General features: G+C 46.7%; 1 protein-coding gene across 2 annotated transcripts in view; it reads left to right on the top strand.

The window, feature by feature from the left end:
- The window catches only part of slit3 (slit homolog 3 (Drosophila)), a 135,394-nt gene that overhangs the window by 97,828 nt on the left and 12,797 nt on the right, over positions 1-24,769 (top strand). For both annotated transcript variants that reach the window (XM_037461519.2, XM_062560468.1), the window contains 20 exons: positions 2,241-2,404; positions 2,558-2,702; positions 4,871-4,942; positions 5,521-5,592; positions 6,254-6,325; positions 7,864-8,007; positions 8,397-8,560; positions 10,657-10,807; positions 12,452-12,526; positions 13,872-14,015; positions 14,832-14,975; positions 16,813-16,976; positions 18,761-18,893; positions 20,306-20,374; positions 20,502-20,573; positions 21,524-21,595; positions 23,519-23,590; positions 23,678-23,760; positions 23,859-23,939; positions 24,412-24,536. In XM_037461519.2, coding sequence (XP_037317416.2) covers positions 2,241-2,404; positions 2,558-2,702; positions 4,871-4,942; positions 5,521-5,592; positions 6,254-6,325; positions 7,864-8,007; positions 8,397-8,560; positions 10,657-10,807; positions 12,452-12,526; positions 13,872-14,015; positions 14,832-14,975; positions 16,813-16,976; positions 18,761-18,893; positions 20,306-20,374; positions 20,502-20,573; positions 21,524-21,595; positions 23,519-23,590; positions 23,678-23,760; positions 23,859-23,939; positions 24,412-24,536 — 2,218 coding nt within the window. The remainder of the gene's footprint in view (positions 1-2,240; positions 2,405-2,557; positions 2,703-4,870; positions 4,943-5,520; positions 5,593-6,253; positions 6,326-7,863; positions 8,008-8,396; positions 8,561-10,656; positions 10,808-12,451; positions 12,527-13,871; positions 14,016-14,831; positions 14,976-16,812; positions 16,977-18,760; positions 18,894-20,305; positions 20,375-20,501; positions 20,574-21,523; positions 21,596-23,518; positions 23,591-23,677; positions 23,761-23,858; positions 23,940-24,411; positions 24,537-24,769) is intronic.

The raw sequence follows: 24,769 nt of genomic DNA, 5'->3' as shown, positions 1-24,769 counted from the left end.
ACACACACAGTCACACACACAGTCAACTTGAACCCTGCGCCTAATCGCCCTTCCTGATTGATAATAAGGGGGCTTCCATTTGTATCTTTTTTTCTGCATTCGGTTGTGTGAGGGAGAGAGTTGCCAAGGCGATGGCACGGCATCTCGGTGTCGGGGGGGGGGGGGGGGGGGGGGGCCTACCCATAATGCAGTGGGACCGTTGGAGAGAGAGAGGCGGGCCTTTGGTTTGGTCACCAAACCAGAAAATAGGATCCCCCCCCCCTCGCCCCCCTCAATCGTCCTCCTTAATCGTCCCTCTTGTCTGAAGACGAGCAGAGCGACAAACGCAGGAGCAGCGTCTGAGCGCCACGCCGTCGCCTTCTCTGTTTCCTGCTCGCCGCTCACACTCCAGCGGCAGAGCGCCTCAAAATCAGCCTCTGGAAATTGGATTTTTATCGCCGCCACGCAGTTTGCAGCAAATTGAGCCCAGAGTTCCAATATCCAGAATCTTCTAATCAGAAGCCCTCCCTGAGCTTCCAGCGTCGCCTCGGGCTTCCTCGTCCTTCCTCTTGTCTCTGCTCCCTCGTTCTTCCTCTTGTCTCTGCTCCCTCGTCCTTCCTCTTGTCTCTGCTCCCTCGTTCTTCCTCTTGTCTCTGCTCCCTCGTTCTTCCTCTTGTCTCTGCTCCCTCGTCCTCTTCCTCTTGTCTCTGCTCCCTCGTCGTCTTCCTCTTGTCTCTGCTCCCTCGTCCTCTTCCTCTTGTCTCTGCTCCCTCGTCCTCTTCCTCTTATCTCTGCTCCCTCGTCCTTCCTCTTGTCTCTGCTCCCTCGTCGTCTTCCTCTTGTCTCTGCTCCCTCGTCGTCTTCCTCTTGTCTCTGCTCCCTCGTCCTCTTCCTCTTGTCTCTGCTCCCTCGTCCTCTTCCTCTTGTCTCTGCTCCCTCGTCCTCTTCCTCTTGTCTCTGCTCCCTCGTTCTTCCTCTTGTCTCTGCTCCCTCGTCCTCTTCCTCTTGTCTCTGCTCCCTCGTCCTCTTCCTCTTGTCTCTGCTCCCTCGTCCTCTTCCTCTTGGCTCTGCTCCCTCGTCCTCTTCCTCTTGTCTCTGCTCCCTCGTCCTCTTCCTCTTGTCTCTGCTCCCTCGTCCTCTTCCTCTTGGCTCTGCTCCCTCGTGAAAAGCCACGCACAATTTTCTAAGACACAAATATGCCCAACAAACGCTATCACCGATTTACAACAAGTACACACACACACACACAATCACACACACACACACACACAGCACTTTCTCTCCCCTGTGGTTTAATCCTACTTGTCAGTAATTAAGTCTGAGCCGGGACGTGGCTATCCCGACTGGGGGGTTCGACTATAAACTGGATTTATAATGGGAGAGCGGTATTAAAGCCCTCGGCCCCCGCTGCTAGCATCAATGAGCCCGTCTCTGTCCCATAACAGGATTTGTCCTCTGCTTTATTACAAAGGGAGTGCCGGCTGGCATGTGACACGCTGACGAGACGCTCTTCAGTCCCCCCCCCCGCCCCCCCCCTCTCTATTTAAGGTGTCACATCCAGTGAGTTCTGTAGAGCTCCAGCTTCATCTCCTGATGTATCAAGGCGCCCCGTTTAATTAATGGGAATATAGGAATAGATATTAGTAACCTTCAAATTTAAGTTTGCAAAGCAAACATTCTGTTCATTTCAGAAAACTCTAAATGTCTAAAAACATGGGCCCATTCCACCAATTCTAAATGTAATGAACACCACCAGAGGCACGTGAAAAATGCAGCAAATGTGTCCCTTTGTTGCTACAGAGACACATCGTGCATCTTCACAACATTTCTCTTATTCGAGGCAAAATGAACAGAAAGCCTCCAAAGTCATGATCATCTATTATTATTATTTTCTTAGATCCTTTTTATATTTTCCCTTTTTTCATTTTCGTGTCCGCTCTGTTCCTGTGATTCTCGTCCGCTCCCACCTTTGTCTCTTACGTCTGTCTCTGCTCGGGCCTCATCCTCAATAGATTGTGATTTAGTCCTCTCTCTCCACCGAGACCACAGACCTTGGGGATATTACTGTGTGTGTGTGTGTGTGTGTGTGTGTGCGCATTTCCCCTAACAAATAGCCTCATGATTCTGGCCAAGGATGTAAACCTTGGGAAAAATCAAACAACTTGAAAACCGACTGAAGCCCGTTTGTCTCTGAGCTGATGGAAGCACACTTCAGCTCCACTGAGTCCATTTCCGTCCCTCGTGTCTTTGTCCGTCTCAAGGCGTCTGCACTCCAACAACCTGCACTGTGACTGTCAGCTGTCCTGGCTCTCTGATTGGCTCAGAGTCCGGCGGGGCTTGGCTCCCTTCACCCAGTGCATGGCCCCCGCCAACATGAGAGGTCTCAACGTCCCCGATGTGCAGAAGAAGGATTTTGTCTGCACCGGTGAGACATCGATCCGTTCAAACATCCTCCAAACATCTATCAAGATGCTTTTACTTCACACGACATTTGTTTCAAGTTTTTTGATCACTTGCAGATTTATGAAACACATTGTTATCGTCCACACACTGTACATAAATGTTGTGCGTTTTGCAGGTCCAGCTCAGACGGAGCCGAGGACCTGCGTCCCCCAGGTCGCCGTGTGCCCCCCGAGCTGCAGCTGTAACAACAACGTGGTGGACTGTCGCCGTAAAAGCCTCACTGAGATACCGGCCAACCTCCCCGAGAGCATCGTGGAGATGTGAGACTGCTTTGTTTTACCTGAAGTCTGTCAGGGGGCTACGAACTGACATTTTAACTGTCATTCATTCCTTCGCAATATTCCTCCAGTCTGTTCTACTCACTTATGTCTCATTTCCAATATTGTGCCAAATGGAAATTCTATACCTGATTAGTATATTGGGTGAACATGTGCCTTCTGTATCTGAATTCATTGAACTGGTGATGTGCACAAGTTGTAGACATTTGATTCTAGTCAAGTATTTATAGCATGAACAATGGCCTCCTCAAACGGTCTGGAAGCCATAGTTTAAATGAGACCTGAATGTACTGAATCCCCCCCCCCCACTGCCCCCCCCAGCGGGCTGTGTTTGATATCCGTATTGATCGTTGTGCCCTGTTAGTTTGTACAGAGGACAGCTGGTTGATTGGTGTCTGATTGAAGGAGCAGATCCTCCCCCGCGATGCTGCGCCAACAATGTGCGCCCCCCCCCCCCCCCCCCCGGAATGATTCAAGGCATAAATGCAGACACACACAAGCATGTACATGGGCACAAATTGCAGTTACACACTCCCGTGTAGATGCATTGTGGTGGAGCCACAGACACACAACATGTATGATTGAATATTTGGACACACGCAGACAGCATTAATGATCCAGAGCTAAATGGTTCGACGGGATGATGGGTTGTCATCACACAATAGGAACAAAGCCGTGTGAGTGCTATGTGTGCGCGTGAAGGTGTGTGTGTGTGCATGTGACCGTGTATTTGTGTTAATACATTCATAGAGCAATTTAGCAAAACAGGTCTGTCTCAATGCATTTAACATCATTAGGACTTTCACGGTGTGTGTCCTCCTGTGTCAGATGCCGATCAATCTCTCCTTATAGATTTGTCCTATCGCCTCTTCTTTGATGTTGAGCCTCTGAGTGTCTTTGACTCGACCTTGTTGAGGCTCCAGATATAATTTGTCACTTGTTGTGTTAGCAGATTGTCTCCGTCAATATGTGTACATCCTTGATTTATTTTGACCCCTTGTAGAATTAGGGTTTGTGAATTTAGAAAGCAACACAATGCCCCTGTGAGGGTTGAGTTGTGTTCAGAAACAGGATCAAGTTGACTTTGAAAGACACACTCGCCAAGGTGGTACCCACAAAATGTAATACCAGCAAATGTGATCAATATTCACAATATACGGGCGATATTAGGCTGTGATGAACAGTAATGAAAGATAGACGGATGGACAGATAGGACAGGAACGGGGTCTGAAGAGGAGGAGGAGAGGGAGCAGAATGGTGGATCCGTCCCCATCCATCATTCTGACAGCTGACCCTGTGGATGGCCCTGGGACCTCACTCATCCTCCCCCGTTCCTCCTGAGTTCTCCTCTCTTCTCCCTCCTCCTCCTCAGATGAAGCCTATCTTGTCCCAGCTTCTCACCCCCCTCCTATGATTTCTCTTTTTATTTTCTCTCATGTGCTACATACCTATTTCTTCTTTTCACGTCGCTTCTTCTGCCTTCGCTCAGCAACAAAAAAAAGGAAAAGGTCTATAGATGAAAGTGTAGCCTCGACCATCAGGAGAGCAGCAACTAACCTGCAGTACATTTCCCCAACGTAGTCTTTGCGCCTGGTTCTGAAGGCTCAGTGCTTTATTGGGGGGGGGGCAGTCGTCCATTTGGCCTCGGCCTGAAAAAGGTTCAAGGTGCCGCTATTACAGTGCAACCCATTGACCCTCCTGCACAGTGTGCACTGAGAGTGCGATGGATCAAGTTAGCGTCTCCACTTCACTTTGCCACTGGACACGTTTATAAATCACGGCACCTGGAGGAAACAGGGGTTGTGCATCAGCCAGGTGTTTGGTTGCTCTCAAGTTGGTCGCATTTTAGCTTCCGTTAGTTCCACATTGACGCAACATTTCACGTTGACCGGCTGCTGCTGCGAAGCCCACGACCCACCTGCAGGATTCTAGTGTGGATCAGAACAGCCACCTCTGTGCTTGACTCTGACTCTGTGGTCAACAGGACTCCATAATGACCTCTGTGTCCTGTCCAGAGGAAAGAAAAAGAATGAAAAGAAACTTACACTGAATTGTGTTGAAATGTTTTAGGGGTAGAGTGTTTTTCTAATTATTTTGAAGAGATTGATTGACCATCTCACCCCTCCTTTGCCTCTCTCTCCCTCTCTCAGTCGCTTGGAGCAGAACTTGATTAAAAACGTCCCAGCAGGAGCCTTTTCTTCCTACAAGAAGCTCAAGAGAATGTAAGTCTGTGTGGATGAACTGCACACAAACGCACACACAAATGCGTGCACACAACAACACACTGATATGCATGGACATGAATCCCATTAGGAGTCTTAGCAGCAGTTTTCTTTTATTGGTATTTGATTGCATTCAATCCTTCATTTAACCAGATCAGGTTAACTTCAACAACTGCATCATCTGCATAACAACGAGCTTCATGCACATTTACTTCTAAATAATGTATGTGCACAGAAGTCAAAAGGGACCCAGTGTAGAACCCAGGGGAACTCCAGTCAGAGTCCAATCAGGGATCATTTTTAAACCAAGCGCATTTTAATCAACCTAATTATTAGAGAGAAATTCTACTTTGTCAAAGGGTTTTTAAAAAATCCACAAATAAGGTTAAAGTAAGGGTTTTGAACAGTGACACCTCCAGTTGCTTTTCACCTCATATCCGCTCACCTTGACTTCCGTAGATGTTTTCTCTGCTGATCTTCTGTCAGACTGTTCATTCACACAGAATGAGCCCCATCACTGTGGATCACAGAAATGATCTCACCCCCCGTCTTCCTCCCCCCCGTCTTCCTCCCCCCAGCGACTTGAGTAAGAACCAGATTTCTGACATTGCCGACGATGCTTTCAGTGGCCTCCGCTCACTCACCTCACTGTAAGTATGACACCTGACAACATGACGACGCACACACACACACACACACACTCAGAGACAGGAAAGTAATTGCATATTCAGACGTTTAGAAAATAAAAATGTTGTCGATGTTGACAACCGGACCAGAGCGCCGCGGAGTGTGCGTTTGTGCTGTGCATGGGTATTTGTGTTGGCTTGTATGTGTGTGTGTGTGTGTGTGTGTGTGTGTGTGTGTGTGTGTGTGTAATTGTACCTATGTACGGGCGTGTGTGCGTGATTGTGATAAGAACATGAAGGACAGTTTAATTTGAATCAATCTGGAGCATGAAAATGAGACAGACAGACGGGGTGGACAAGGTGACTCTCACACACACACACACACACACACACGTAAAACACACAAACACAAGTCAATCGGGCAGAAATGTCACTGAGAGGAACTTTTTCAGCAGAGGCCAGTCGGGTCGTAACGTAGACGGGCTTCAACACCTCCACAATGATGTGAAATCATTTTGATTCAGGTTCCATATCGCAAAATAGGGATTGTGAATAAACCGTCGTTGCCCTGAAAAAAAAATTGCAATTTAAATATTTGACTTGAAGATGGAGCATAAGTCTGGGCGTTATAAAGGAAGCGTTATAACCACTGTAACCTAAAGATGTTCTTCTGACTGTCCTGCAGGGTTCTGTACGGAAACAAGATCACGGAGCTGCCCAAGGGACTCTTTGATGGACTCGTGTCCCTGCAGCTACTGTGAGTTCTGCTGTTATGTGTGTACCTGTGTGTGTTAGTGTGGGTCTGCCAGAAAACCACCAAAGACTTATTCGGTTAACAAAGGAATGTCACATTAAATATAGGCTGGAAACGTCATGGTATGTGTTTACAGTATTTAAACACTCTAATTGTGATAAATCCTGTGAGTGAATGCAAAAAAGGGAGTAAATCAAAACCAAATGTGTACACTGCATTCACCATGTAGCGTCTACGAGGACCAAAGACATTTATTGTGAGTAACTGCTCAAACTGCAGCAGTGGACCAGCATGCAGTAAAACGTGGCCCTCACACACGCTGCAGTCCACTGCAGGAACAATGTTCTGGACTTTCATTGTAAAGGGAAGCGAAGCAAAGAGACGGAGGATGAGTGAACCCAAAACCCCTTTCAGTGGCTTAGTGGGGTCGTTGGGATGCACGGTGCATAGTCAGACAGAAATATATGTATGAATTCAGATGCGATTGGGAGAGGAGGAGGAGAAGCATGTTCACTCTCCTCTGACAGGAGAAGCATTTCCCTCACGCCGGGTCAGGATGATGAAGTTAAACATGTGACCATGTGGCCTGAGTACTGAGTGACTAGTTAATGCTCAAGTCTTACCAACACTTCGTTAGTCAATGCAACAAAGACGCTGCCTGCAGCAGGAGGCGTCGCCCTCTCAAGAGCAAAGAAACAAGGAGGCACACGTTTTATTCTTCCAATAATTACACATCACATGTTGGCTTCCTCTGGGGAATCCAGCAGAATGTTAACCTTCCACAGCAAATATGTGTTTATTGCTTGGTATCGCTCGCGGTCTGCTGTTTATACTCTCTGCATCACTTTGTTTTTCTGGTGCAGTTTCAAGTAATTAGTTCCCCCCTGTGAGCTGCCTAATGAGGTGCGGATATGTCGCAGAGCGGCATGTGTGCGTGTGTGTGTGTATGCGTGCGTGTGTGTGTGTGTGTAGGTACGAGCAGGTTGTGCCAGTGTAGGCGCTCGTTAAGACGTCTCGAGGTGATTAGGCTGCTTTAGTCAGCACAGAGTTTGGTCACCTGTCAGACACAAAAATACAAAAGGAAGGAGTGTGAGTGCCACGGAGGTATGAAACAGATATGGTTGGAGGTGCAAACCCTTCCTGTCATTTACTTAATCCCTGCATCACATTCCTCATTCTCTCCTGCGCTTTCACTGCCAGCCTCTTTCACTTAATTCTATGTCTCATTTTTTTTTTTTTTTTGGCGTGTGCCTTCACTGCCTCGCTCCATTATTTCCTCCGGCCCATCTCAATTGTTCCGTCTCCTCTCTTCCTCCTTTTCACCGCCTGCCTCTCCCCATCAAAACAAGACGTCACAGCCAGACCCAACAGAAAGGAAATGGAAAATATATCAAAACGCAATTTTCAGATGTATGTCACAGCCAGAAAGATTCCAATCATGAGTGGGAAGCTGTAGAAAGGACAGCGGAGGAGAAATTTTCAGCAGAGAGAAATAGTGCATTATAATATGGATAACATGGAGGTTCTTGCCTGTGTTTCAGGCTGCTGAACGCCAACAAAATCAACTGTTTGAGAGTCAACACCTTCCAAGATCTGCAGAACCTGAACCTGCTGTCGCTGTACGACAACAAGCTGCAGAGCATCAGCAAAGGGCTGTTCGCCCCGCTGCGCTCCATCAAGACTCTGTGAGCTTCTCATCCATCCCACACATCGACATCGTTGATTAATTGTTTCCAAAGTTCTCGTGGCCTGCTCGGCTTCTGAATTGGACATTTTTCTTGTCGTATAAAAGAGATTTTTAATATTGGACCAAACCAGTTACCGTAAGTTTTAAAAATACATTACACATGTATTTGTTTGGAAGATTAAGGACTTTGGATCATCAAATATGTTGTCAGAACCCAAGGAGCCACGCTGATTGGCAGGGAACAGGACTGCATTGTGTAACATGACAATCCAGACAGAAACATGCATCCATGTTGTGTTTCTGTTGTGTATCCTCTACTCCTTCCCTCACTGAACCACCTCTCTCTCTCTCTCTCTCTCTCTCTCTCTCTCTCTCTCCTGCTCTCAGCCATCTGGCCCAGAACCCCTTCATGTGTGACTGTCACCTCAAGTGGTTGGCTGACTACCTGTTTGACAACCCTATTGAGACCAGCGGGGCCCGCTGCAGCCACCCCCGAAGGCTGGCTAACAAGCGCATCAGCCAGGTGAAAGGCAAGAAGTTCAGGTGCACAGGTAGGAGACGAGTTCACACCTGGAGCATGCACGCCTCAAGGCTAATAAAGACGTGTTGTGATGAAGGGCATAAAGGGGAGGTGCACAAGTAGTTCATTATAAGCACATGAAGTTTTAAAAGCCTTTGTTCACGTGTAATTGGAAACTTTTATGTGATTACGGACACACACACACACACACAAGGATTGGATGGCTTCCTTTGATATGAGCCACAGGCCTCACTAATTACAACACAGAGCAACTCAATACATCCTGCAGCAGCACTCAGTGTGTGTTTGTGTACGGCAGCACTTCAAATCTAATCCCTGCACAGACTTTTAAAAGCAGTGTTTGTATTGTGTGATGGTTGAAAGAACATTATTAATTTACACGGCAGCATTGGTGAGGATATCGACTCCAACAATCACTTTAACCTGAACCTTCGGAGGCATCCTGATGTGCCAGATGTTTCAATAAGCTGCAGTACTATTGAGATTCGGTCAAGTCTACAACACATGTTTTGTTTCATCAGGAGCGTGAGCCCTGAAGGAAAATTAGAAACAACAGAGCTCACTTCAAATATTTGAAAAGCAGCTCTGTCCTTCGCACTCATCATTGCGCTGTGATGAAGCGACCTAATCTTAATGGGGGGGAGTTTTAAGAGCAGTTTCACGTCTGAAAGGAAGGTCTCGGTGGTCATGTCCGTAGAGATAATCAAGGTACGGATGCTCTTCAAACCTGTTGTGTCCTCCTCGCTTGGTCCTTCCTGTCTGTCTCTTCCGTTTTGGACCTTGAGGACATTTTTGCTATCGGTGGGCCATCCTGCCCCCCTCCCGTGTGGATCTGCAGCTGTCTGTTGCCTCTCCTATCCCGAATGGACCCCCCCCCCCCCCCCCTACTCTTCCCCTGGCTGATTGGCGCAGCTCTCTGTTGCCCCACCTTCCTCCTGTGTGGACCTGCATTCTGATTGGTTCGTGCAGCTGTCTCTTGTGCTTGATCTAACCATGTGGCCCCGCCTACTGTGGCATCACATGGTTCCGTCAAGCGCCAGGGACCGCCAAGCACACGCCCACCTGCCTCACCGACCCGATCGCTCGGAGCCAGAGTTCCTTTAGCTGTTTGTGTCGATGTGAAGACGAGCTACGTGGACACAGACGAGTCCGTATCCATCGGGACGCTTAACCCCAAACTGTCCTCCTTCTCCTCCTTCTCCTCCCTGTTGTTTTCATGTATTCATGTGTCAGTGTGTCAATGAAAGGTCGAGTGCTTGTTGATGTGCACTGACACCACGTGTTGCCTTCAGATCCAGTTAAACATTGAGACTTAAAAATCGCAAGACTCTCTGATGTTTAGCCAGAGGGGGGGGGGGGATTCCCTCACACTGAGTGTAACTCCAATGTATTATCCATAGGGGGGAGCACGCACTGCGTTGGAGTGCCCCCCCCCCCCCCTTAAGAGCTGGAAGTGGCAAGCATGGCTTACCCCACCACCTCTGAACAAACGTCTCAACGCCTCTTCTGCTCCCGCTGAGGGATTTTAGAGTCAAGCTCGCCACCCCCCCCCGTCCTCCTCATGCCCTCGCTTCCTTCCCTCGCTTCCTTCCCTTTCTGTCAACTCGCCAAGCAACACAGCGACCAATCCTCCGAACAGTTAGATATCAGTGGAGGAGAAATCAATGAGTGAGCTCATCTCAAGGTCGTTCACTGCGAATGGACCCAAAAGGTCCAGCAGAGAAGCCTTGAGCTGTAAAAGGTGTGTGACGTTAAGTTAAGACCAGCATAGTAGTTGATTGGCAGAAAAACAAAAATGTTCAAATGTAATAGAACAGATGCGAGGTTCCAAAGAGGAGAGAACGGTGATGACATCAATGAGAACTATGAAGTGTGTTTGTGCTGCGTTCCTCACACAGGTCTAAATGACCGGGTGGTCATGCTCCACCTCACTGCAGCAGCATGTAGACTAGAAGGACGAGTAACAATAAATAAAGTAACAAGTGTCTTTCTCTCCTCCCCTCCATCTTCTCCTCTGTTGACTTCATTTACCTGGTTCTCCTCCTTCTGTTCGAACCTTCCTCCCTTCCTCTCTCCTCGGTGCTTCCTTCCCTCTGTCCTCTGCAGGTCAGGAGGACTACCGCAGCCGCCTGAGTGGCGACTGCTTCCAGGACCTGGTGTGTCCAGAGAAATGTCGCTGTGAAGGCACCGTGGTGGATTGCTCCAACCTCAAACTGACCCGCGTACCTCCACACATCCCCGAGCACACCACCGACCTGTGAGTCACGCGGCTCTGTGTAACGCACATGCATTCTGTGTTTTGGGTCGTACTCGCACACAAGCAGAAACTCCCTCCGACATCGCTGTCAGGGTTTTCACTTGGTCAGACGCAGGCAAACAGCACATTGAAACGTGCACATTGAAACGTGCACTCTCAGCTTGAATACATGCAAAGAGCTGCACAAATGTGCGTATGCGACGCACGCACAACCCGCCGCCTTTCTCCCACAGCAGCATCTTTCCTTTTGCGAGCTCCCAGACCGGATGCCACTCAACAGTCTTTTCCATCTCCCTCAAAGTCCCAAAGGAGCCATCATCACGGCTGGTGAAGGGTCTCCACTAGAATGCTGAACAGTCCCATGGATCATTCTGTTTACTGCTGGGAACAGAAAGGGAGTAACAGATAGGAACAGGGACAACTTAACCTGATTGCAAAGAAGGTTAAAAAGCCTCCAGCTGTAGAGAATTCGAGAGAATAATCCATAATTCTGTTGAGCCACAGAAGCCTAAAATCAAATCTCTGTGAAAAAGTCTTCAAATGCGACCCGACTGACAAACAGCAACACAAGTGTGTAAAACCAAAAATCCACCAGACCCATTTTATTAATAATGTATATTATAATATTTCCAAATGTTCCACTAAGGAGGCTTAGCTTCTGACTCTGAGAAAGATGCAGGATGACGCTTCTGGAGTTAGTTGCGTCTTTGGATAGAAATAATGTCAGCATCACACAGATCCTCCATCCTCCCTCCCCCCTCTTCCTCTTCCTCTTTCTTTGGCTCTGCTTCTCTCCTCCCTCCCTCCCTCTCTCTTTTCCCAGGATGCTTCATGTCACAAACGTAACCTCTGTCCTTCATGGTTGGTTAGAGGGCAGTTTGTACTTTGTTGACACCCTCTCCCTTTTTCTCGCCTTTTCCTTCCGAGCACAACCTACCAGAGGCGTATTGAGGGCCACACACACACCTACGCAAACACACGCACACACACACGCCTTACCAGGGGAAATCAAGAGGCGGTCAAGGCGTTCATATTTGTTACTCTCTTCTGTCCCAAAAGCCACAATCTTTGACACTGGCCTTGTGAGTGAATCCTAGCTGCATTCACTACATCTACACATATTCTATTTGATGTAATCGGTTGTTTTATCTACACCAATGTGTTGTCTTAGTTGGGCCTCATCCAGGTGGATCAATCTTTAAACTCCCCGAGTCTCATTAGAAGCTGTCCCCCTCCAGCTGAACTTTCACTCTTTTCCTCGATTTCTCACTCGTTCACACACACACACACACACACACACACACACACTCACAAGCTTCCTTTTCGCTTTGTCCTTTTAGTAGAAATTAGCTCGATAAAGCAGATGTCGAGCTTCCTGCCTCCCGAGCGGTTTTCTCCTGCCTAAAGGCATTGTGGGTATTGATGACCGCATAGAAAAGATTCACTGCTCTTCTCTGTCTTCACTTCTGGTCTCTTCTAAAGTGTGTTTAATGATGCACCCCCCCCCCCCCCCCTCTGGTTTTGCAGCACATCATACTTCAATGGTCACCAAAGGCCTCTTAACCTTCATCCCTTCTCTCTCCGTCTCGTGTTCACATTTTGTTTTGTTCCCAGAACTGAATTCCTTCATCATTCTCTCTTCAGGCGGTTAAACGACAACGAGATCGCCGTCTTGGAGCCTGCTGGGACCTTCAAGAAGCTGCCCAACTTGAAGAAGATGTACGTATTCTTTCTGCATTCATTTATTCATTGCTTCATGCGTTTACTTACCCAATTCAGTCGCTGAAAAGGAGGTTGTTTAATGGGAAAGTCGTTCCCTGTTGTTCATATTGCTGAACTTTGTGCAGAACAGAGATGAGGGGTTCTGGAAGAATAAGTGGATGTGAAGAGAGAGAATGGAAAGGAGGGGAAGGGAAGAGAAAGAAGGAAGGGTGGAAGCATTAGATAAAGACAAGGAGGGAAGGGAAGGACTAAGACAAGAGAAAGGTGGGAGAAAGAAGAAAGAAGTGAGAATTAGAGGCACGTGAGTGAGGAACTAAAAAGGATCAAAGAGGGAGATGGAGAGGAAGCAAATATTAAATGGAAATGGAAGATGGGCCTTCGGTCCAGATTTACAGTCACTCCTTATCTACAACCTCCTCTCGGGTTGTGCGTGTGCGTGTGTGTGTGTGTGTGTGTGTCACAGGGAGATAGAGAAAGACACAGGTTGATTTATTGGAGAGGAAATTGCTAACCATCTAGCAGTGTCACTGACGATATAGATTGGCTAACACTCATTTCCATTTTCCTTCGTTCAATTCCTTCCCTTGCTACTTCATCTCCTTCCTTCCTTTCCTCATATTTTCCCTTATCCTTTCATCTCCTTTGCTACTTTTTATTTTTCTCTAAATCATCACATTTTATATTTCTCTGCCAATTCTTACTCTTTAATTCTCCTCTCCTTTCACCTCCTCTCTTCCTCTGCTCTTCTCCTCTCTCCTCTCCACTCCTTTCATCTCCTCTCCTCTCTTCCTCTCCCCTCCTTTCATCTCCTCTCCTCTTCACCTCCTCTCCTCTCCACTCCTTTCACCTCCTCTCCTATCAGCTTACATAAAGAGAAAGCACATAGCACCCTGTGAATGGAAGCTACAGTAGTTGTGATAGCTATCAGCTCAAGTTATTGTCTCTGTGGCCAAATGCTCTCTTTTCATTTGAATTCTTCTCATTATGTGAGAGAGACAGTTATCGTTTCCATTTGTGACCACTTGTCTCTTTTTCCTTGTGTGAGTGTGTGTGTGTGTGTGTGTGCTTTGTAATGACCTGTTATATCTCTTTTACAAGATGAGGATATTAAGATGAAGTAGCGAAGACTTAGAAAAGAACATTTATTAGTTGAAGCGATATGATTGATTATTGCAATTAAACTGGGAACTTTGTGTGTGTCTGTGTGTGTGTGTGTGTGTGTGTGTCCATACAAAGACATCACATGTGTCTGCATGCTGTTATCCTGCAGCTAGTTGTCCTGCCCGCCTATTGTAGTAAAATCAAAAATAATTAAACTTCTATTTCTCTGCCCTTCCTCCAGAAACTTAAGCAACAACAAGCTGAGGGACATCCGTGACGGTGCCTTTGACGGAGCGGGGGGTGTTTTGGAGCTGCTGCTGACGGGGAACAAACTAACTGGGCTGCAGGGACACATGTTTAAAGGCCTCAGTGGCCTGAAAACACTGTAAGTCTGCTTGATGTGTGTGTGTGTGTGTGTGTCCTGGTTGGGAAGCTAGGGTCCAATTAGGGGTTACAGGATAGAGCCCGACATCATGGGCTAATGTTGTCTGTGTATGCTGTATATATATATATATATACTATATATATATATGTGTGTGTGTGTGTGTGTGTGTGTGTGTATGTATGCCGACTAATGACTCTCTGATGGCATCATGGCTGTCTCTGTATTATGTTAAGAGGCTCCCTGCTCCAGTAATAGCCTCGGTAACGAGGTTAGCCCGGCCCAGAGATAGCTAATGCTAACTAACTCAGTTAGCCTGGTCCCACATGAGCGCATGTCAGAAGCTAATGTCGAAGCGCAGTCTCTGGTTTGGATTTACCTCTGCTTTCTGTCTGTGTCGTTACAGCTAATGCGCTTACATCCTCTTGGTCTCTTCTCATCCAATTAAAGCATTTTGTATTCTTTATCCAACTCTGTTTCATTACAGCTAATGCTCTTATATCCTCCTGGTCTCTTGTTATCCAATTAAAATGTTTTGTATTTTTTATCCAACTATTTAAAAGACAAAGTGTTTCATTAGCCTCAGGCTAAACAGTAAAAGTGCCTTTTGAAACAATAGCAACAAGAACAAGTAAAGAATGAAGAGTATAATATAATACTTATTGCTTAAGCTTAACCGGATTTAAGATCTGGGCGATGAAATATAAACATATATAAAGACTCTAGAGTATGTGCCCTAATCTTATCCAGGCTAAAACAAAACCGTAAGGCTTTGCTTTTAGTTTCCTAACCATAGTTTACTGACACGTGTGTTCCCAGAATGCTGCGCAGCAACCAGCTCAGCTGCATCGACAACGGCACCTTCACGGGCCTCAGCTCGGTGCGTCTGCTCTCGCTCTACGACAACCGCATCAGCAGCATCGCGCCGGGAGCTTTCTCCACGCTGCACTCCCTGTCCACCATGTGAGTGACCCCGGACGACCCCACGTCCTCTTTCTCATCTTCGTCGTCTGATCTTTGATGGCTTCATTGGTGGCAGAAATGGCTCATTGTCGGTCTCCAGATGGCAGAATGTTACCCGTCTCCTCCTCTTTGTGTCTTTCCTCCATCTTCTCAACGCGTCGCTTTGGGAGTTTTTCACCACGCAACACGTGCACGTACAAACACACACACACACACACACATGTGCACACATGTTGCTCTCTGGACCCTGTTCTCCACACAGATGCTCTCCATCATTATCGACTAAATTGGTCTGGATCCAAGAACATTATAAAAAGCTAAATATAGCTCAGCATCTGCACACACACAAACACACATGGACACACACACACACGTGCACGCACACAGGAGCATCTGCGATTATTTTTTAGAATCTTCCTGACCATGGAAAAACACTTGCTGCGATGCGGTTATGAAGTTGTGGGTGGTTGTGTGTTTTTGGTGTGTGCGCAGGCCTTGATTGGTGTGAAGTTGATGTGCACAAACGCGCAGAAACAACCTTGTGCGTTTTCCTCTTCACTCTTCTGACCACACAGAAGTGACAGTTGTAAATAATAGATCTCTTTCATCTTAATAAAACATTACAGGTGGATTAGATATTTCTTTAGACTTAACGAGTAAAAACCTAAAAAAAAGCTTATTTCTCTGGTTCTGCCTTGTGTTCTCTCTCTCTGTCCTGCTGTGCACCTGCTGCCTTCCCGAGGAAATGGAGACACAGGGGAGGGAGGGACGATGGAAGGATGATGGAAGGTGGATGGAGGGAGGGCAGAGGCAGGATGAGGGATGATGGAAGGTGGATGGAGGGAGGATGAAAGGTGGATGGAGGAAGGATGGAAGGTGGATGGAGAGTAGATGGATAATGGAGGGAGGATGGAGGGAGGATGAAAGGTGGATGGGGGGAGGATGGAAGGTGGATGGGGGGAGGATGGAAGGTGGATGTATGGGTGGATTATATTATGTAGATATCGGTGATGTTATTAAATTGTTATACAAAGATTCACTTGATTGTTAATTAAGCACTTTCTACCTTTCTCAACACCTGCTGTGTTTTTCTTATCTTTTCTCTGTTTTCCTCCTCTTCTTCCTCACTTTTTCCATCAGTCTCTGTTTGTAGGGCATTGTTTCCCAATAGAGTTTACCCCTTTAATTAAAAGATTAACACATTGTTTTTAATGTGCCACGCAGTGGAGGTCCATTCATTGTCTCTATCTGCAGCACAACACCATAAATGTTGTTGCACAAACAGCAGCATTCAGCTTCCTTAGTTCAGCAGAAACAGACACTTTGAGGGCATCATCATCATTAAAGAGATTTCTCATACTGCTGACGATTGTATGATTAAAGTGTGAAATCAGTGAAAGTTTTTTCATGCACCTTCTATAAAAGTCATCACTGAGCAATATTGAATATGCAGCAGAATAAAATGTACAGTACGTGCTGCATAAACATTACATGAGAAGTGTCACAATGCAAAGAAAGCTGATCAAAAATGGATCTAATTGACAGATAACCTTTTATCTTTTTAACGTCTCCCTCTGCCATCGTTTCCTTTCCATTCTCCTTCCCTCTAAATAAAATCACCTGATGACATTTTTCTTCTTTCCTGTCCATTGTTCCACATCTTTTTATTTCTCTCATTGTTGACCGAAGCTTTTGTAGTGCGTCACAATGTGAATGACTAATGAATAAGTGCGATGGTTTTGAGCCGTTTCTTCTTCTTACATTAAGATTCTTCCAATACCGTTAAAAATGCTTCCTTGTCTCCGTCCTTGTGCCTGTCCCTTCGTTGTTGCCGTAGAAACCTCCTGTCCAACCCGTACGTGTGCGATTGCCACCTGGCCTGGCTGGGTCAGTGGCTGAAGAAGACCAGGGTGGTGAGCGGGAACCCTCGCTGCCAGAGGCCGGCCTTCCTGAAGGAGATCCCCATCCAGGACGTGGCCTCGCCAGACTTCACGTGTGACGGTGAGCCGATGCTCCGCGCTCCTCCCCCTCCAATGAATGTAGACACAACAACAGCAATGTGTAGTGAACACCTGTGCGGGGTCGGCCCACAGGTGACAGTTGCACTCGGCTTCATGTCCGGTGATGATGCTCGACTTTTAATAGATTCTATTTCAAGCGTTTCGTCACACACAAAGATAATGATAATGTAATGAAATGAGATTCACCAGAGAATACATTTAAATTATTACAATGAGTTCCCTTTGTCCCACAGAGAACTCACCGTTACATCAATTAAGTCTTTTGAATGTGGGTTTGTGTCACAACGGACTCGACTGCAGTTTGATTCTCGTCTCTTCGAGTCAAACTTAAACGATTCGGTACAAATGCCTTAAGAGTCGTAGAGTCGCGGGGTGTTGTGAGGACAGAGTGACGGCAACTGCTGGGACACAGCGCATGACATCAGCCTGTGGTTTCCACGGCGACGGTGCTGTTACCGCGCCGATGCCTGATTACTGCAACGTATGGCTTGGTTTACGCCACAGAAGAAGTGCGGTCTGGCTCCGCTGACGATTACATCTTTGTTTCTTTTCCTCCCCGTTCCTTCTTAATGGCTTTACATTTTAAACTCGTTCAATGTCCTCTTGTCTCTTATCTCCCGTCTCCGTCATGAGCTCCTGGGGATTTATTACACTTTTCTAATTTCCTGTAGCTGTGCAGCATCTGCTGGAAATGAGTATGGAAAGCAGTTAGCTTGCTCAGGCCCAAGTCGGGAAACTGTGAGATGAAATCAGACCTTATTATTCATCATATTCATTCTTTCATCTTGCGTGTGCACAAACACACACACACAGACACACACTCAAGTCTACCTTTAAACTCACTGGGCTGCAGAGACGTAGATGTGAATTAAGTGTATGATGCTAATCCCTGTTCCCCAATAGTGTGAATCAGTGAAGATCTCTTGAGGGAATCCTTCCTCAGACAAACAGCCTCCTGCCTACACACACACACACACAGACACACACACACACACACACGCACACACACACACACACACACACGCACACACACACAGTCCAGTGTATTTATAGTCGAGTCAAAACTGTTGTAATGAGGCAGCCGGGGGATAGGTGAAGGTAATTTAATTTGTGAGAAGATATTTAGCTCATATTTAGATGTTAGTTAGCCCACTGTGGTGTGAGCCCCCCCCCCTCCCCCTCGTTGACTCCACTGCTACACAAATACACACACTGGGCCACACTCCTCCACACACACGTCCTTATGCACCCATTTGTTTGACATCTATACACAAGAACATTTACAACAGCAGCAGGGGGAGACAGCTGGACAAAATGTCCACATATACATGAGACGCACATCAGCACACGACACAAACACACAGCCGAGTGTGAACATGAGTGTGCACTTGGCCTCTCTCTGTCTCTACAAACAAGAATGCACACACAACCTTATATTTACAAGCTGCAGCACTGAAACAACCCTCTAGTCTGTGATCCCTCTTACGTGTTGAATGATTACATGTTTGTACAGTGCCGACCATACGCTTGTTGTGTGTGTGTGTGTGTGTGTGAGAGTGTGTTTTATCTGGATAAACTCATCAACATCAGACAGAATCATCAGAGAGAAGTTTACATCAGTGTATTGAATAAAGCGGACTGTCTCTCGTCTCTGTCCCTTTGCTCCTTCGGCCTCTGTTCCTGAGGTCCTACCTCCATCTCCTTCTCCTTCTTGGACTCATATCACACCTTGTGCCCCCCCCCCTCCCCCTCCTCCTCCTCCAGGTGCAGAGGATAACGGTTGCCTTCCTTCGTCCGGCTGTCCTGACGTCTGCACGTGCACAGACGGCGTGGTGCGATGCAGCAACAGGGGGCTGCACTCTCTGCCCAAAGGCGTCCCCAAGGACACCACAGAGCTGTGAGTCACACGGGCACACAGACACACACGCACACACACACACACACACCTGCAGTCCAAGAGAGATGCAGCAGTGTGTCCTCACACACCGTTTAGTGCATTCACACACAAACACACACTCACTTTGTTTCTTTTTGTCTTGATGGGATTATCCAGGTGCTTTTTAATGTGTTTATTTTGACGTTAATGTCATGAATCTATGAAGCCTACTGTCAAATATATTATCGAGGCCCAGAGAGAGACACCGTCAGAACAAATACACCCAGCTGAAAGGGAACAAGGACCTAAGGAACCAAGTAGAAGAAGCCACTCAAAAGCTCTACCATTGAGTAGAAAATGAAAGCATTTTAGATAATCATAGTTTTAATTATGTATTTGCCAGCTGCTACATTGTGTAACTTGTAATGAAGACAAAGACCGATAAAAATCCAATACAGGTCTAATATGAAAGTAATTGTTAGAAGTGATATAACACAAGAGTACAACTATGTTTAATAGAGATTAGGACATTTGGAACAAAGTTGGAACACAACCTGTCGTAGGGGAGGTGAGTCATTGCACACACACACATACACACACACACACACAGAAAGCCCTGTGAAATAGGTCTGCTCTGCGGGGTCAATAGCAGTGATTAGGTATCGATCAGGCTGAAGAAGACACTCCATCATACTGTCCACATGACCTACTTCTGACCTGAGAGAGAAGGGAGCCAGGCTAATGGATCATAAAATGCATGAGTGTGTGTGTGTGTGTGTGTGTGTGTGTGTATTAAGTTGTCCCACACACACACACACACACACATACACACACACACACACAAGCATCAGTGGGTGGATGTTGTCTATCTGTATTGTTGGAATATGTGTTAAAGTGGTATTATAATGCCGGGCGCATCTTGTCTAGCAGAGAAAAGTGTTCCTGTGTGTTAATGAGAATTAAAGTGTATGTTTAATGAGATGCAGCATGGAGCTACATGCTGGAGGTGATTAGCTTAGCTTAGCATAAAGACTGAACGTGTAACAGCTGGCCTGCCTCTGCAACTCTAATGCAAGTTGTGGTTTTACAAAAAAGGTTATGATCTTTTACCAACATGTTGCCAGGCAACCATCGTGCACAGAAGAACTGGGATGTAATAAACTTTTGTTTTAATCGCTGCATGTTTCCCACTGCGTCCAGTCTTTATGCTAAATGATATCGATCGTGATCTCATCTGAACTTTTTTGTTCATTTGTTTAAATGTGTAGCTTCTCACATTCACAGAGCGCACAACAGAACATCCTGATTCAGAGGTTCACACACAATTCAAACTCCTTTTTTACCTTCCCGTTCTATATTAAAAGGTTCTCTCCCGTAGGCCTTTATCTGAGTATATAATACATTCAACATGGACTCTGCTGTTTTCCCTGCAGATACCTGGAGGGTAATATGCTGGCATCTGTGCCCAAGGAGCTGGCAGGTCTGAGGCAGCTGTCATTGGTGTAAGAGCCTCTCGGATAACCTTGAATACACATATCTGTGTGCGGTATCCCAGCATGCATCTGTTAAGCTCGCTCTGTGTGTGCATATTTGTCTGTGTGCACTCATTGAATCCTTGTGTCTGCACAGGGACCTGAGCAACAACAGCATCAGCACATTGGCCCCCTTCACCTTCAGCAACATGACCCAACTGGCCACACTGTGAGTTACCGTGGCAACGCACACACGTCCCCACCCATGTGTTGATGGGTTGTGTGGGTGTGTAGGGTTAAGAAACCCAAGATAAATTGTTGTTTCTTACTCTCTTAACTTTGATAAATCGCCCTTCTCTGCCTCTTTCTTCATATTTTTTGTTTTTTCTTCTCTTTCCCATTTCTCTTCTTCATCTTTTCTAATCCTAATTTTTCCAATTCTGTTTTAATTTAACCCTAAATATCACTCCTCTCTCTGTTTTCTTTTAATTTTCTCGCCTCCCTCTCATTTCAAGCTTCTCATATATTTTCTTTTTGTATCGTTTCTCTTTCAACTCCTTGCTAACGTGTGCCATTTTACTTTCTACCTTCTACTGATTCTTCACAAAATCCTCCTTTTGCTTCTCCGCTACTCACTCATTGTGTCTGTTGAATTATAATTATATATCATATGTTATATTCTGTGCAGTCTCCTGAATTCCATTCCCTTAAATACCTCGCTGCCATTCTTCCATACTAACTTGTCTTTATTATATCAGACTTATATAGACTGAAGACACTGTTACGATGATCCGTCATCATGAGAGAGTCATTGTGCTCATGATGTTCTATACTGCTGCTTTAAGGATGACCATAAGACTAAAGGATCATCGTGTGCTACAACTAAGAACCCTAAAACTCATTCGACCTTAAGAGTTTTCCTCCTTTGTCTTCAATAATTAACAAACTAAATGTGTGTTTTTTTAGTAGTTATAAAAGAGAGAGGAAAGGTCACGTGGTGTGGGAGCCTCATCCTTTTTGTTGTGACCTTCATGTTTATTTGCCCCTGTTGAGGCTTTAGTGCTTTGACATCGCTCATGCTTCCCTCATCTCAACCTCATCCGAAACGAGCAAAAACAAGACGATAACGTTGCTCCCACCGCGTGTGTCGTGACCTTGTTCGTGTCCTCTGTCCTGCAGCATCCTGAGTTACAACCAGATCCGCTGCATCCCGGTCCACGCCTTCGATGGGCTCAAGTCGCTGCGCCTGCTGTGAGTAGCTTCTTCTCCTTCTGCAAGTCAAAGGGAGTCAAAGGGGAATCGCTGCTCTGCTGTAAGTGGGTCTGCAACAAGACCCACTTACAAAATGAGTCTCTGCCCCCCGAAGGAGAGAAAAGTCTCTCTCTCTCTCTCTCTCCACCCAACGTCCTGTTTGATGAATCGACCTTCAGCCTCTGTTTCTCTCAGTCATCCATCTGGTGTCCACCCTCTGTCTCGCAAACCTGCACGCGCACAACAAATATTTCTGTCTGACCCTCCTCACACAGACAGACACACACACAGACACACACACACAGGCACACACACACAGACACACACACCCACAGACACACACACACACACACACCACTCCTCAATGACAGCAGAATTACTGGCAATATGGTTTTAATTTGTTAGTTAATTGCCGGTCAGAACAAACAATCAGAATCTCTCAAGATGTCACCTCCATGACAACAGGAAGTCAGCCTACTTCCTGCTTCTGATACCTGCACCTTCTGAACAAAAAATCAACAGCACCAGATCTTCTGCTCTAGATAATAATACACACAAGGTGAAAACGTTTTTTTTCCCGTATATATTATTCAACCACATCCTTGTATTTTTCCTCTCAAAAGAAAGACAATGCAGCTCCTTCCCTTCACTGAATAGCGCGCACTATGGTGGAAGGTCTGAAAGCTTCTGCTGTGGTTATTTCGGAGGTCTAGTCAGAATTATCTAGTCTAAGCGCTAGTAGATACATGAAGGATTGGAGATACTTTAACTTTATTCTCATCGTTGGGGAGATTCAGTGGAAGGTCAGCTTTGTGTGTGTCTTTGTGTGTGTCCTTTGTGTGTGTCCTTTGTGTGTGTCCTTGTGTGTGTCTTTGTTTGTGTCCTTTCCTCTGGACATTGACTCCTTCCAGAACTTTAGTCGTCACTTCTTTTGTTGCCTCCTTTGCTTTTGGTCGATGCTGCCGTTGGGTCTGATCCCTGAAGAGCCCCCCCACTGCAACTTGTCACTGTCGATTCCTCATTACCCACAACCCCCCTGTGGGTTTGTGCAGGGGGGCCGTGGACAGATGCACATACGAACACACAACGGTGCAGACAGACAAAGTAAAGTTGGGCTCTGTGCTACACACCGACCCAAACGTACACTAAATTATGCACACAAAAGAAAAAACATCACACACACTTTTCCAATAGAGTTGGTTTGACGGGTGTCCCCTGCTGCAGCCCTTTGCTCTAATGGAATGTAACGAGTGTCCAGCAGGCAACACACTCGCATGGCGAGACACAATGGACACACACACACACACAGTCTGCAGGCTGAGCCCTTGGAGACGAAGGTCTGGAACACACATCGGAACGCACACACTTACGAGCGCACAAACGTGCACAGAAAGACCCCAAAGGCAGAAAAGAGAAATGAGCACGTTCACACCGATACACATCACAGCCTGCAGTTTGTCCCCTTGACACACACACACACACACACACACTGTGGCGCCATAGTCGGCCTGATGACCACATGAGAGCTTATTTTCCACAAGCGACGGAAATAAGCTTTCTGTTTATTTCGTGTTATTTCTTCATAAATATTTTATTTATTTTCCATTATCGAAGCGGCTGATGGCGTGTCCGCCGCTGAGGAACCACAAATGATTTAAATAATTTAGCATGCTGCTAGTGGAGTGTTAGTCTGCAGCTGTCACCTCCACTCGGCCGGAGATGACGGAGACAAAGCAGCGTGTTTGTTTAGACATTCGTTGTGAGAGAGAGACGTGAGTCGGCCTTAAAAAAGCCAGCAGCTGTGTCAATAGAACCACATCCCAGCAAATGAATCCCACACCGATTAAAGTCAAATACATTCATGTACATATTGAACTGTTGAATGTTCATGTAGGCCTCTGTCTCTCTCTCTCTCTCCTGCAGCACTCTCCATGGTAACGACCTTTCAACCATACCAGAAGGAGCTTTCAACCACCTCACGGCTCTCTCCCACCTGTGAGTGCGTCGCTGCGGGCCTGTTTTTGGCTGCGGGGGGGAAAGTCGGGATGCTTCGCCTCACCCTTTTTCTCCCTGTGTCTCCAGGGCTCTCGGTGCCAACCCGCTGCACTGTAACTGTGATCTGCGCTGGCTCTCCCAGTGGGTCAAGGCCGGCTTCAAAGAGCCCGGTACGACGGAGAACCCGTCCGGAGGCTGCCAGAAGGTCTTGGATGAGGATACCGCTCGTTGTTTACGCGTGGAGTTGTTTGTTTGTGTGTTTTTGCAGGAATCGCCCGGTGCTCGGGGCCTCCCGATATGGCCGACAGGCTGCTGCTCACCACGCCGCTCAACCGCTTTCAGTGTAAAGGTACGCGGCGTCCTCGTCACGGTCCGCTGACTTCATCTGTTCCAGTCTCAGTTGAGTGAGCAGCCACTGGCTGGACCCTTCTGTGACTGGAGGTTCCACGTGTGTGCAGGCAGAGCGACCCGTATTGTATAAATATATATAGCACACAGTGATGTGATGGTGACTGTGATGGTGCTGCAGTGACTCTCCTGTTCAGGATGAGTTTGTATCTCTATGTGAAAATGCACTTATTGTAAGTCGCTTTGGATAAAAGCGTCAGCTAAATGACATGAAATGTAATGTAATGTAATGTATAGAGGGACCTCCTGTCAGCATCTTGAATCCAATACTCTCCTCCTCTTCCTGGAGGGAACCCATCACTCACATCGCTCTCCTAAGCCTGGTGTATCCTGAAGGGCCTCCTCTGTGACGACGTAACCAAAGGGTTCATCGCTCCCTCCTTTAACTCACCTCCCTCTGTTTCCCGCCTCAGGTCCAGTAGATGTCAGCCTGATGTCAAAGTGCGCCCCCTGCCTTGCAGTTCCCTGCCTAAACAATGGTACCTGTGTGGCGGATACAGCGGGCTCGTACCGCTGCACCTGTCCGTATGGATTCAAGGTGAGACACTGCCCTCACACACCTGTGCATGTGAGGGCGTAACCTCAACATCATCTTAAATGCATGGAGGTTAACTAAGTCTACGTGTATGAAATAAAACGGTTGTTTTATGTGGTCTCTTTCATTCATTCATTGCATTTTTATTAAGTTATTAGTTGGTATTAAGTTACATTGGCTTCTGCTGACCATTTCATGACTGAAGGTAGCACAGCGTGCCGCATAAGCCTCCAGTA

This window comes from Pungitius pungitius, chromosome 2 (assembly GCF_949316345.1).
Source record: "Pungitius pungitius chromosome 2, fPunPun2.1, whole genome shotgun sequence".
Lineage (NCBI taxonomy): Eukaryota > Metazoa > Chordata > Actinopteri > Perciformes > Gasterosteidae > Pungitius > Pungitius pungitius.
This window is presented reverse-complemented; position numbering and strand designations above follow the sequence as displayed.